Here is an 11,541-nt window from a genome sequence, read left to right as displayed (position 1 = left end):
TTTATTTCATTTACTTTTTTTTTTCCTTTTTCCCTCTTTGGTCCAAAGATGGAAGCTTCCAAAGTTAAAGGCTTTAACGATGGCGGTTTCATTCACAATATGCATGATTTCATGCTGGTCTCTTTTCGCAGCTCGTCTGTTCATCTCAATTTTCTGGTGTGAATCTGGTCTTGAGTCGGGAAGGAGTTGCAAAAACCGATGCCTGTGTCAATTCAGCTACCAGCAAAGTGACCAGATTCACTGTAGCTGACAGCTCCTGCAGCAGGAAGTGAGATCTAAAGCGGCACACCACCAGGCTGCTTGTTTGAACCCATAGGAAGCCTGATGAGTATGCACACTGTTGGTTTTATTACTTCTGTTTAAGTATTCAGAAAGACATTCAGTGTGAAGCTTTTAACTTGAAAATGACTATTCAAATTAGGGTTAGAGTATGTGTATTCTATAGTGAAAAAATATATAATTTTGCATACAATAATGCACCTTTGAGAGCTATATTCAAGATTATTATTAAATTCTATTTTAGTAGAAATATGGGTACAATGCCGGCCACATTAATTTGCTACCCCTGATAAAAATGTGGAGGAAAAAAAGAAACGTTATTCTTGGAAAAAATGTCAAAAAATAAACAACCTTTCATTGGAGAAAATGACTGTTGTTTTCCAGCAAAGCTCCAGGTGGGGCCTTTCTGGAAACTCCAACTTCCTCAAAGATACAAAAAAAAATAAAATAAACCAGCAAGACTAAAATGTGTTTTAAGTTTATGATTCTTTCTCCCTGCAATATACTGGTAACCAGTAGAGGGCGTACTTAGCATGTTTACTTCTGGAGCTACATCCTGCTTGGCTATGCTGCAGCAGGATAGGGAATATGACCCATAGCTGCCATAAATAATCGTGTTATTTGAAGGATTTGTATTTATCTTCAACCTGCTGTAAATGTGGCCGGTACTGTACCTACCTGAAAATGTGAAACATCTGTAAAAGTCTGCCCAATAGTTTTAGATTTCTTTCTGCAAAGTGCAATAAAAAGTAAAAGCAGGTTATGTTGAAGGGGTTGGAACCTGCAGGAACAGTGGTGTGTTGCCGCATCAGCAGACACAATGTTCTCAACGATTTCCTTTCAGAGAGTTGTATGCAAGTATTTATTTGTGTGATGTTAGGTTTCTTCATGCGTTGAACTTTATTTGAAAGTGGACTTATTGTTTGCTTTCTAACCGAGGGACAGCTTATTTTACGTCTTCCACTGGACGTCCCTCACTGTGAATGGTTTGGTGGAGCTTTGGTTCAAACCCGACCCAGCCTGTTGCACCTCGTCGTGTTTTAAATGATTTGCTGGAATAGTCGCGGTTACAGATTACACTCACTCGGCTTCTGTCTTTATTCATTTCCGCCGGGTTAGCCTGGGTTGCGGCTGTGCAATGATCAACAGCTCACCTGGAGACCAAATGAGGGGGGAACTGGCCCTGCTCCCAGTTTTCTGTGCGCTCATAACACAGCTGGCTGCTCTGCAGAAACGAACTGATTCAAACCTGACCAAACTTTTGCCAGAATAAGCTAAACATGGTTGGTGTCCAACAAAAAGCTCCTTACCAAATAAACAGGGTTTTTTTTGTTACAGTGTGGCGTTTGGGGACCTGCCCCTTTCCTCAGTGAGAGTTCATGTGAAGGGGTTTTACTGTCATAAAGCTGCTGCAGTAGCTTATCTAAAAAGATGGGAGTCTTTTCTGTTGCAGCGTACAGTTACTCCCTAGAAAAACTGATGTTTTGTCATTCATTTTTATGCATTTGTGAAAATCAAATCATTTATTCCATGGTTGTTTGTGGGGAATTTTTGTGGTTTGCATTGTGAAAATATCCTTAATTTGATCTGATGTGTTCCGTTTCTACTCAGCAGTTGTCATTTCTGAGTTTTAAGCAGTAAAAACAGAAATAACTGGAGCACCTGAAATCAGAGCTTCGTCTTAAGATAACGTAAAAAATTTCATCATGGCTGCGATGCGTAGAAAACAACTTTAAAAAAGTGTAACTATTTGCATGTCTCAAGGTCTGTACAATCTTTAACGCTGTTATACACATGTAGTGTGGTCATTGACGTCCAAGGCTCCGGTTTGGGAGGTGGCAGTAAAAACAGCTACTGCCAATAAAATAACTTAAATAATAGGAAGAAGAAGAAGAAGCGCCCTCGCTCTTACAAGGTAACCAAACGAGATGAAACAGATGAGCTAAAAACAATGCCTGGTTGCTTCGTTGTTCCAGCATTTCTTACTGGAGCCTCAAGCTGGTGGTGCGTTGCACTGAAAATCTGAAGTAGGATTTTTGCATCACACTCAACAGTTTTCCAGTTGCAGGTTGGGAAATTGGGGAGATTTGTTAACTGTGACTTTGCAAAGCGATCTGCGGTTACCAGGACAACCATAAAATGTTTTCCAACACCATACATTAAACTGCACCATTTGTTTAAATGAGATTTAAAATGACGGGTTTTAGTGATTGGCAGCCATATTGGATTCTAAGACTGAGTTTGATTTTCCGAGTCAGAATTCTTTTACAGTGTTTTTTTTTTCTGGCTTGCAACTCAGAAACTCTGACTTCCGAGTGCAAATTGAATGCACCACAAATCTCCCACACTTATATTTAGGTCCAGCATATTTTGGTTCCATCCAGGATCTTATCAAACGACAATCTGCGCTTGCTTCTTGACAGAACTGGGTCCAGATCAGGAATTCTGAACTAGTTTGAATAAATGTGAACAGTCAAATGAAACCCAGCGAATAACAGGCACCAGGTCAAATCAGCATTTGAAAAGCCATTAACAGAACAGATGGAGCTGAGTTTTACAGAGAAATGTATTGTTTAATGCTTGAAAGAGGTTTGATCTGTGAACATGTTAAAGCGATATAAAGGAGCAGAGGTCAGTGGGGTCTTGTTTCCACACAACCTTTAGGATTCTGACTGATCTGATATGCTGTTAAAATGTTCACCCTCTGTTTGCCTCCAAATCATTTTGACTTTATTATATGTTAGTGAAGCAAGTTTTTCATTTTCCTTTTCTTTTTCAACCACAAGATGTGCCTAACTACTGAGTTCCCAAATTGAATGAAATGGGTTTTATAATCATTCTTCACAAACCGCCAAACAAGTGGGCAAGAATTTCTGTCTTGCATGTTTGGCTCAGTTCCGTAAAAATGGCCCATTTGTGTGGAAACAAGCCGGACCGCTGGCCGGACCCAGATCCGCCTCCACCTCACAGCAAACGGCAAGACGCTGACCTGAACGTCAGGTCATGCTAAGCTAGCACATGTGAGCTGACATACTCTAGCTCAGATGTAGCTGTAGGTAGAACTGGCTAACTGGAGGTCAAAAGACGAGCCATTCTCACGTTCATCCTGTTCGAGGCTCCGCCCCCTGTCCTCAGAGAACCTTCCAGAACTGGGTCTGACCTCCTGGTCTGGCCTCCTGGTCTGACCTCCTGGTCTGACCTCCTGGTCTGGCCTCCTGGTCTGACCTCCTGGTCTGACCTCCTGGTCTGGCCTCCTGGTCTGACCTCCTGGTCTGACCTCCTGGTCTGACCTCCTGGTCTTTGCACTGCGGGAAGTGCGTTTGAACCTGTCTGTAAATGATGCCGACTGCTTGTCATGGAGAATTTATCTGTGACTGAAACGAATGGAGCCACTCAGTGTGTTTCTGAAGCTGCTGGTGTTTATTCAATAGGCTCGGGTCATCTTACCAGTTGGTACTCTTGGAGTTTTGTTTGTTTTGTGCACTACTTGTTTAGCTAAGGAAAGGAGCCGTTAGCCGGTACCAAACACAAAAAGTCGGTACCTGCCTCGGGGAGTTGCTATGACAACCGATCATTTAAAGATCTTGTCTTTGATCTACTTTTGTTGTACTTGAAGAAAATTGAGTTTTGAGACTTGAGTGCAGCCAGACAGGAGCTAACTTAGAGCCACTGTAGCTTGAAGAAGTGTCAAAATGTTACATCCCTTCCTACACTAATTTAACCTAATCCTGAATTACGAATCCATCTCTGGGAAAGTTCTCGTAAAAACCGCATGCGCTTTCGATGTCATGTTAAAATCACAGTGCCATCTAGTGGCCTGTCATGACAGCTACAGATGACTCCATGTGTCTAAACATGGGACTTTTTCCCAATCAATGTCCGAAAATACAGTATTTCCAGGCAGCGTAGCCTGAAAGTGGGACGGGGGGAACAAACAAAAAAACACTTTTCATTGTTGTTCTCCTGCATCCTCCAGACCGGAAGTGTGAAACCTGCACAATAAATGCAACAGAATTAGCCTTACTTTGTGTTTTAGGTAGACCTCCCTGTTGGTTGGTAGCTCAGATGTAGCTGTAGGTAGATCTGATATCTGGTGAAAGTCACTGGTTGGCTGCAGGAGTACCAGTTTGTGTGCTGGGAAATGTGAAGACTTCCTTAGTAAAGATGTATTTATTATGAACATGATATTTATGTATTTATTTTTTTGTGATTATGGATCTGTGAAACGGGCTTCCAGCTGTAACCACAGCTTTTATTGGGTTACTTTGCCCAGAAACACTGTGTTCATTTCCCTCAGTTATGTTTGGGTTGTATTAATGTAAATACTATGTATATGAAAAGATGCTGAGAAACATGTAGGAAAAAAAATAGATCTATTTATTCTGAAATGAAGTTTTATTTCCAATGTTGGAAGACATTACATAGCAATAAACATTGCACAGAGTTGACCTCAACTAATGAGTTGTGCTGATCGATCGTCTTTTGTTTGTTCTTTACGGTCGTACAAAAACTTACTTCCTCTCCTTATAATCCTTCCTTTTCGGTTGCTTTTTTTCTTCCCACGCCTCTTCATCAGCCAGTCACCTTGTCCTGACCTTGACCCTTCTCCTGCGGTGCAGAAGGATTGAAATTCCTCGCTCCCGCTCTGATCTTGAGCCGCTTTCAGAGCTGCAACCCCCTGCCGTGTTTTTTTTTTTTTTTTTTTTTCGGTCTTGCAGCGGTGTGATGATTAGACTTCTCGTGAAGTTTAAATATTTTCCAGCACAGAGGGAAGTTTTTTCCACATCACAGATGGAACCGTTTGAACTTTCCAAAAAATTTATGCAATCCATAAAAAGAGAAAAAGATGTAGATGACATGGAATCTGAAGCGTTTGTCTCTAGTTCCCCCAACTCTCTTAAAATGTCAAGTTTTTGTAGTGTTAAAAAAAATGAGTCAGTAATAATCTTTTTTGTGTGAAATTTATCGTCCATCATTCAACTGGAAACACTAAAACTGACATACTCTTGCTGTGGACCATTTTTGTAGCCTTAAACTGACTGATACCTTTATATAATGAAATCCTTTCTTTCTTTCTTTTTTACCCTTTATGACATCTCTACAAAATTTGGCTTCTGGCAAGAGTCAGAACGGTCCAACTTCATCGACAGTAACTCAGATCCTCAGCTATTAAAATGGACTCGTGAATTAAAAACAACAAATAGACTAAAACTGGATCAAAGGATTCATACGCAAAGTGTTTGAGTGCACACGCAATTTTGCAACCTGGTTGTTGCAACTTTTTCCAATTTACAAATTTTCTGTTCTTAACTTTCCATTGAGCTGCTCAGAATAAATGTCATATTATAGATGGAAAGTTTTAACGTTTATTTATTTATCATCTCTTTTTTTTTTACATCACAAAACCTTGATGAAGTGAAGTCTTTTATATTTTGTATGGGTGCGACGCAATATGAAATAAATTGTGGACAGAGGACTCATAAAAATAAAACCTTATATTCTAGTCTATAATTTATTTATTTTTTATTTTTTTCCATTTCCAAGGTGCCGAAATAAACTGAGATTGGGAGGTGCTTCATGTGGATCACTTTACTGAAAGTCTGTCTAAATACTTTTGAAAGATTTGTAGGCACTATTGGCCTTTATTCAAAGTCACCAGAAAGAAAAGCCTGAGGTTGGGATTGGAACCTCAGACCTCAACACCACAAGCTGCCCTGACTTAAAGAATGATGAAAAAACTAGGAGAAAGAAAAACAACACTTTATTCATCAGTTAAATATCACATATGCTTGAATGCATCATATTTGGATATTTATTTTAACATCAAAGTTTGATCAAAGGTAAAAGTTCAATAGATGACCAAAGATATATCAAAAAAAAAAAAACAGGAAACCTGACTAATTTAAACATGATCACAGCTATAGCCCTGTTCTCCCTCTGTTCACTGATCTATAACACAACATGTGAAAAACACCATTTAAATCATATTTTCCAAAGCGAGATTCTGAATAGTGATCAGTAATAGTTGAGTTGTAGTCAAAGATCTCATTGTGTGTGAGTTGTGTTTTTGTAGTGAGAGGATGAAATCCAGCCATTTTTTTTTCTTCTTTTTCCGTTTTAGTCTGTCAGGATTGCAGCATGTTAATTTTTGACTTCAGAATTTGCGTGATAAACGTGACCCAGTTATTCCTGGGATCGGTGGGTTCTTTCCAATAGACAAAGAATCAAGACAAAGAGCTTCTCAATTTGAAGAGATCACTAAAATTCCAGTGTGTTAACAAAAAGCCCATGGAGGAAACTCCTTCCGCTGAGCGTCTACCAAAGATCAGGTATGATTTTAGGGTTAGAACATAATGAGTAAAATACTTGTGTTGTTTTACTGCAAGTTATTTCACTAGTAGTTAACACGTTTATTTATCTGTAGTTGACAAGCAGTTGGAAGTATAGAAAATGTCAGGTGAATATCTAACAAAAACAAAAAAAGATTTTCACCTTCATCAATTCTTTGCCAAAGCATCTGTAAAATCTTAGCTTGTGCAATCAGAGAGTATGTCTTCATGTCATCAGCATATGATTTAATGATGTGTTTATGTTAATCCTTTTAATGAGTAAAAATTGATGTTTGCAAACTATGTTTGCAAACATCAATGTTTTAGTTTTCAATACCTTTTTTCACCTGAATGTAGCTGAAGACTTTGCAGGCTATCTGTTCAATTTCAGACGCTTCTCCACGCTCCATCAGACATGCAAACCAGCCGCCTCCAATGTAAGCCAGGTCAGAGTAACCGCTGGGCCCCTCGTTGAGGATCCAAGGGTGGCTCCACGCACTTGGATCCTGCGGGGATTTGTTCAGATAGACCCCCAGGTCCACTCTTTTGGACTGACTGGTTGGATGGGAGTACAGCAGCCACCCCGGCTCCAGATTCACACCAGCCGCTCCAGGTTGAGCGGGAAAGGAGACCACACTCCCCTGACATCCTCCGCCTGTTTCCACGAGCTTCTCAGCAGGAGGGAGGGTGAGGAAATCCTCTCCCCCGTTCTCGCTGAGCGCCTCCACTCGGTAGCCTCCCTCATTGCGGGCATTGCAGTAAACGTACCTGGTGCCATTGCCGTCTGAAACCTCGGCCATTTCGCATTCGACCGATTTGTCGTCGAGCGTGTCGCCCAGCTGCCACGTGGCGCCGTTGTCGTCGCTGTAAAAGCAGAACGCGCGCGAGACGGCGAAAAAACACGACACGCAGAAGCACGAGGGGAAGCGGGAGACATAAGCGTAGGCTGGAACGATCAGTCTGCCGCTTTCTGTTTGGAGGCCGTGACCCGGACCAACGGCAAACGTTGCCCACTGTTTGGTCTGAGGAAAATTTACTGTCAAATCAGTGACCGAGCTCCAGGTCTCACCGGCGTCTCTGGTCGTCATGTAGCAGAGATGGGCCTTGTTGACGCCCCAGAACCTCTGCCATGGTTCCGAAACGTTGCCTTCGACGCAGATGAAAAACAGAAAGAGTGTCTTGGTCGTCTTTTCGTAGACCGGGCACGGATTCATGGGACGGTATCCACTAAGATGGACCTTCTCCACCACGTTTCTGGAGACTGACCACTGCAAAGGGACATGATGTCTCTGAGTTAGAGCCATGCTGAAATTAATGGCATCGCAAGAAACCAGTTGGTTTAGACCAGAAAATGTTTCTCCAACATTTTCAGGCTGAGGACCTCTTAACCCATTTAACAAACACTCTCGGACCACCTAACTTGAAATGATGTTGCGATAACCCAACATCTTAATATCAGCAACCTGAAATGAAAATATTAACTTTTAACTGACTTATTGTTGTCTTTCTTCATCCTAAAGAGAATGATGATGATGACAAAACCATGAACAAGTCTACCGGAGGCATTTTGAGCAAGTAACAGATTCTAACCTGTGTATTCTAAGCCCAACATAAATAATTCTTTTATCTCAGGTGCTACACATGCAGTTAGTCAGCGTGAGACACAACGCTGCTCAAAAACAAAACTTCGGCAAATAAAATGGTGGTTTACATGCAGTACCTTGCGGCCCACAGCCTGAGAGATTGGTTTAGACGATTTACCTCAACACTCATTTCAAGAGTTGCTTCGTCTTTGACCAGCGTTCCTGTTTTCATGACCAGAACCTCTGCACTGGCATCGTTTGAGGTTCTCCGCTTCTCTGCGAAGGCCAGCAGGATCTTTTGCTCTTGGTCATAGTGCAGGGCAGGAATCCTGTAAACCTCCTCTTTGTTGGACAGAAAGACGGTACTCTGCTGTCCGGAGGTAAGCAAGGCTTTTTTTTCCATAGTTTCTCCTCTGTGGAAAAAACAATCAATTAGTGTTTAATTGTGAGGGAGGAGACTTTATTGCAAGGAAGAGGGAGCCATGGGAAATCAAGCGTCTTGATTACAGGTAAACAAGGGTGAAGAACTGAAGTTAGTTTTATCTGAGGTCATTTGGAATAAAGGTTCCAGCGGAGGGTTAGGAAGATAAGACAAGAGTTTATTGTGTCATTAATAGATATAGAATACCAACCCAAATGATAAAATGCTAAATGAGACCAAACAAATCAATACAGTTTATGAATGTTAGCTGCGCGTTTTGTTTTCACGGTTCCTGCAACAACTCAAAGTTCCTGTTGGTGGATCGTTGTCAGTGTTGAACTTTTTGCTCATTCTATCTTGCTAAATAGTTCAAGTTCATTCAGATTGGACAGAGAGTGTGACTATCTTTTTTTTTTTTTTTGTACACCAAGTCTTGCCATTGGGTTCAGCTCTGACCTTTGACTGGACCGTTCTGGCACCTGTTTTGATCTGAACAATTCTGGTAGATCTCTGGCTGTGTGTTTGATGTCATTGTCCTTCAGCTTCCTGGTCCCTGTTGAAGAAAAGCATCCCCACTGCATGATGCAGCCACCACCGTGCTTTACTGTGGGAATGTTAATTCAGTTTTGCTCTTCATGGGCAGAAAGTTCATCAAATTGGCAGCTGAGTTATAAAAACCATCAAAAAAATGAGTCATAATCTTCCTCCCACTTCAGCATTAAATCTTTGTAAAGTCCCAATAAATACATCAAAGTTTGCAGCTGTTGGAGTCCAAGGGGTTTGAATACTTCTGAGAGGGATTGCAGAAAAGCAGATAGAAATTGTGGAAATGTTTTCCTGACTCTAATGATCCAAAAAATGCCAACGGTGGATTTTTTAAAAAAAGATTTTGAGAGTTTAGAGAACAGTCTGTGTGATTTAGGTTATTTCCAAACTAATATCTGCACTGCTCCTACGAGGGAAGGATGATGTCTCATAATATATGACATCATTTGTCCTTCTACAAAAGCAGCAATCCTCCTCAACTCAGCTGGACAACATGAGGCTGCAAAATATCAGAGGCTCTGAACTAATTTCACCAGCCTAAACAAAGACACAGAAAAACCTTCAGCTTCTGCAGATGACGTGACATGAAAATGTTATTTATTTATTCTGTTGTTGAGGTATACATCTGACACTGGAGCAATTATTGCAAAAATGATTTGTAAAAATATATTTAAAAAAATTAAAGGAAAAAAAACTGAACTCACCAACTGCAGTGACTCGCTGCCCAGAGGAATCCTGAAGGATGTGATGACTGTAGAAGGGCGGCCCCTTGTTATAGTCTGCTGGTTTATTGCTCCATGTTTATCATGTTGTTCTCTCTAATTATGGTAAAAAAAAAAAAAAGAAGCAGAGTTAGCGATTGTCATTTGAATCCTAACCAATCAGTTAGGCGGTGTCTTCGTCGGGCAGCCGCCGCCTGATTGGTTTGTTCAGTGTGAAATGCAAAGCGTCCACTCGGTTTATCTGCAGGCTCCTGTGGAAATATTTGTTTGTTCCCCACACTCTGCTCCCTCACTGGTTGACCTCTACAGACTCACCTCCTCCCCCCTGCCCTCTGCTGCACTACAACTCGCAATCTTAGGATAAACTAGTTTGTCTTTATGAGCTTATGTCTTCCATTGCATACAGTCTGTAACCCCTTCACAGGGGTTACAGACTCCAGGATTTGTCTAAAATCTGAAAACACTTCTGCCTATTTTAATAGTTGCCTCATTCACCTCAGTGTGTGGTAATACGCACAATGGAAAATATCTTGGCAGTAGTAGATGATGTGTAGAATTGGTCATGTGTCTTGGCAACATTATGGTGGCTAAACGAGTCTCAAAAAGTGACACCTCCGATTCTGATCGATAGAAAATTGAAGAGCTAAGAACAAATTCATTGGAATCTGTTGGTGTGGATTTCTTTGGTTTTGGGACTCCAGTGAATCAGAGTGAAAACTATGATCTGCAAATGGAGAAAACATGAAGCAGTGGGGAGTCTTCCAAAAGTTGACCAGCCAACTAATATTACCAAAAAGCACATCAACAATTCATACAGGAGCTCATAAAAAATAAACAACTAACATCTGAAAATCGGTTGAGGTCGCCGTGTTTGATTCAACATGAATCTGGGCAAAAATGTCCTCAGTCAGAGAGTTGAAGGCACAAAGTCATTGCACAGCAAAGCAAACTGTACGGCTGTTCAATTTATACCAAAAACAGAACAGCGTGATGCACTGGACTGCTTTACTGCTTCATTACCCGGACAATGTGCTGCAAATTGATGTAACCATGAATTCTGCTCTCTGAGCTCAAGCCAGCAGAGCCAAGATGAAGGTTTTCAAATGGACACAGTGTTGAAAACTGATAGATCTGAATCTGACTGTTCATGGAACTTCTTTTGACATGTGAACTGTGGATGCCTGACGTTGGAGTTGGGATGTCGGTGCTTCTGCTACATGGTTAGCATTCACATGCTACTTCAGGTCTGAACAGCTTCACTGATAGGCTGAGTACTATTAGCACAACTTGAACGCAATAACAGTCTTGTCCAGTGTCACATCAGGTTATGTTTTAAAGTAAAACCCTTTGCTGTTGATGACATGCAAACCCGGTTTGCATGTAATCAGTAATGACCTGGTTCTCCATCAAGATTGCAGACCATTTGAGCTGCCACCAGCCTGACACAAAACCCTGCTCTGTTAAAAGTTAATAGAAAATTCAAATGTTGCTCATGGAAATGCCTAACCTTGTACTGAGCACTGGGCAGAACACTGATAATTTTTAACCACTGTTTAAAACACTTTTCTTCTCATTGTCTTGTGTCCTATTTCAGTAAAATATAAAGAAAGTTTATTACCTTTTATTGTTTTTGTTTCCTGCTATCTTTGATTCTGTTTTAT

The 11,541-nt window shown here is 41.0% G+C and overlaps 1 protein-coding gene across 2 annotated transcripts; it reads right to left on the bottom strand.

Annotated features, from left to right (window-relative positions):
• Positions 1 to 6,026: 6,026 nt before the first annotated feature.
• Positions 6,027 to 9,920, bottom strand: LOC129379812 (sialidase-4-like). Of its 2 annotated transcripts, none has more exons than XM_055060699.1 (3): positions 9,863 to 9,920; positions 8,370 to 8,604; positions 6,027 to 7,876 (listed from the first exon to the last, which is right to left on the bottom strand). In XM_055060699.1, the coding sequence occupies exons 2-3, from the start codon at positions 8,592 to 8,594 to the stop codon at positions 6,932 to 6,934; spliced, it is 1,170 nt and encodes a 389-aa protein (XP_054916674.1). In that variant the 5' UTR covers positions 8,595 to 8,604; positions 9,863 to 9,920; the 3' UTR covers positions 6,027 to 6,931. The 2 variants fall into 2 exon arrangements, with proteins under 2 accessions (XP_054916674.1, XP_054916673.1); XM_055060698.1 differs by lacking the exon at positions 9,863 to 9,920 and adding an exon at positions 9,069 to 9,435.
• Positions 9,921 to 11,541: the final 1,621 nt, after the last annotated feature.

This window comes from Poeciliopsis prolifica, unplaced genomic scaffold, assembly GCF_027474105.1.
Source record: "Poeciliopsis prolifica strain line A6 unplaced genomic scaffold, Auburn_PproV2 SCAFFOLD061, whole genome shotgun sequence".
NCBI classification, from domain to species: Eukaryota; Metazoa; Chordata; class Actinopteri; order Cyprinodontiformes; family Poeciliidae; genus Poeciliopsis; species Poeciliopsis prolifica.
This window is presented reverse-complemented; position numbering and strand designations above follow the sequence as displayed.

Coding starts and splice junctions, on each gene's coding strand:
- LOC129379812 (XM_055060698.1), bottom strand. CDS start 9,193: ATGCAGTGGGGATGCTTTTCTTCAACAGGGACCAGGAAGCTGAAGGAC. Junction 8,605..9,068: donor CCAGAACGGTCCAGTCAAAG/GTCAGAGCTGAA, acceptor TTTTTTCCACAG/AGGAGAAACTATGGAAAAAA. Junction 7,877..8,369: donor CTCTTGAAATGAGTGTTGAG/GTAAATCGTCTA, acceptor GTCCCTTTGCAG/TGGTCAGTCTCCAGAAACGT.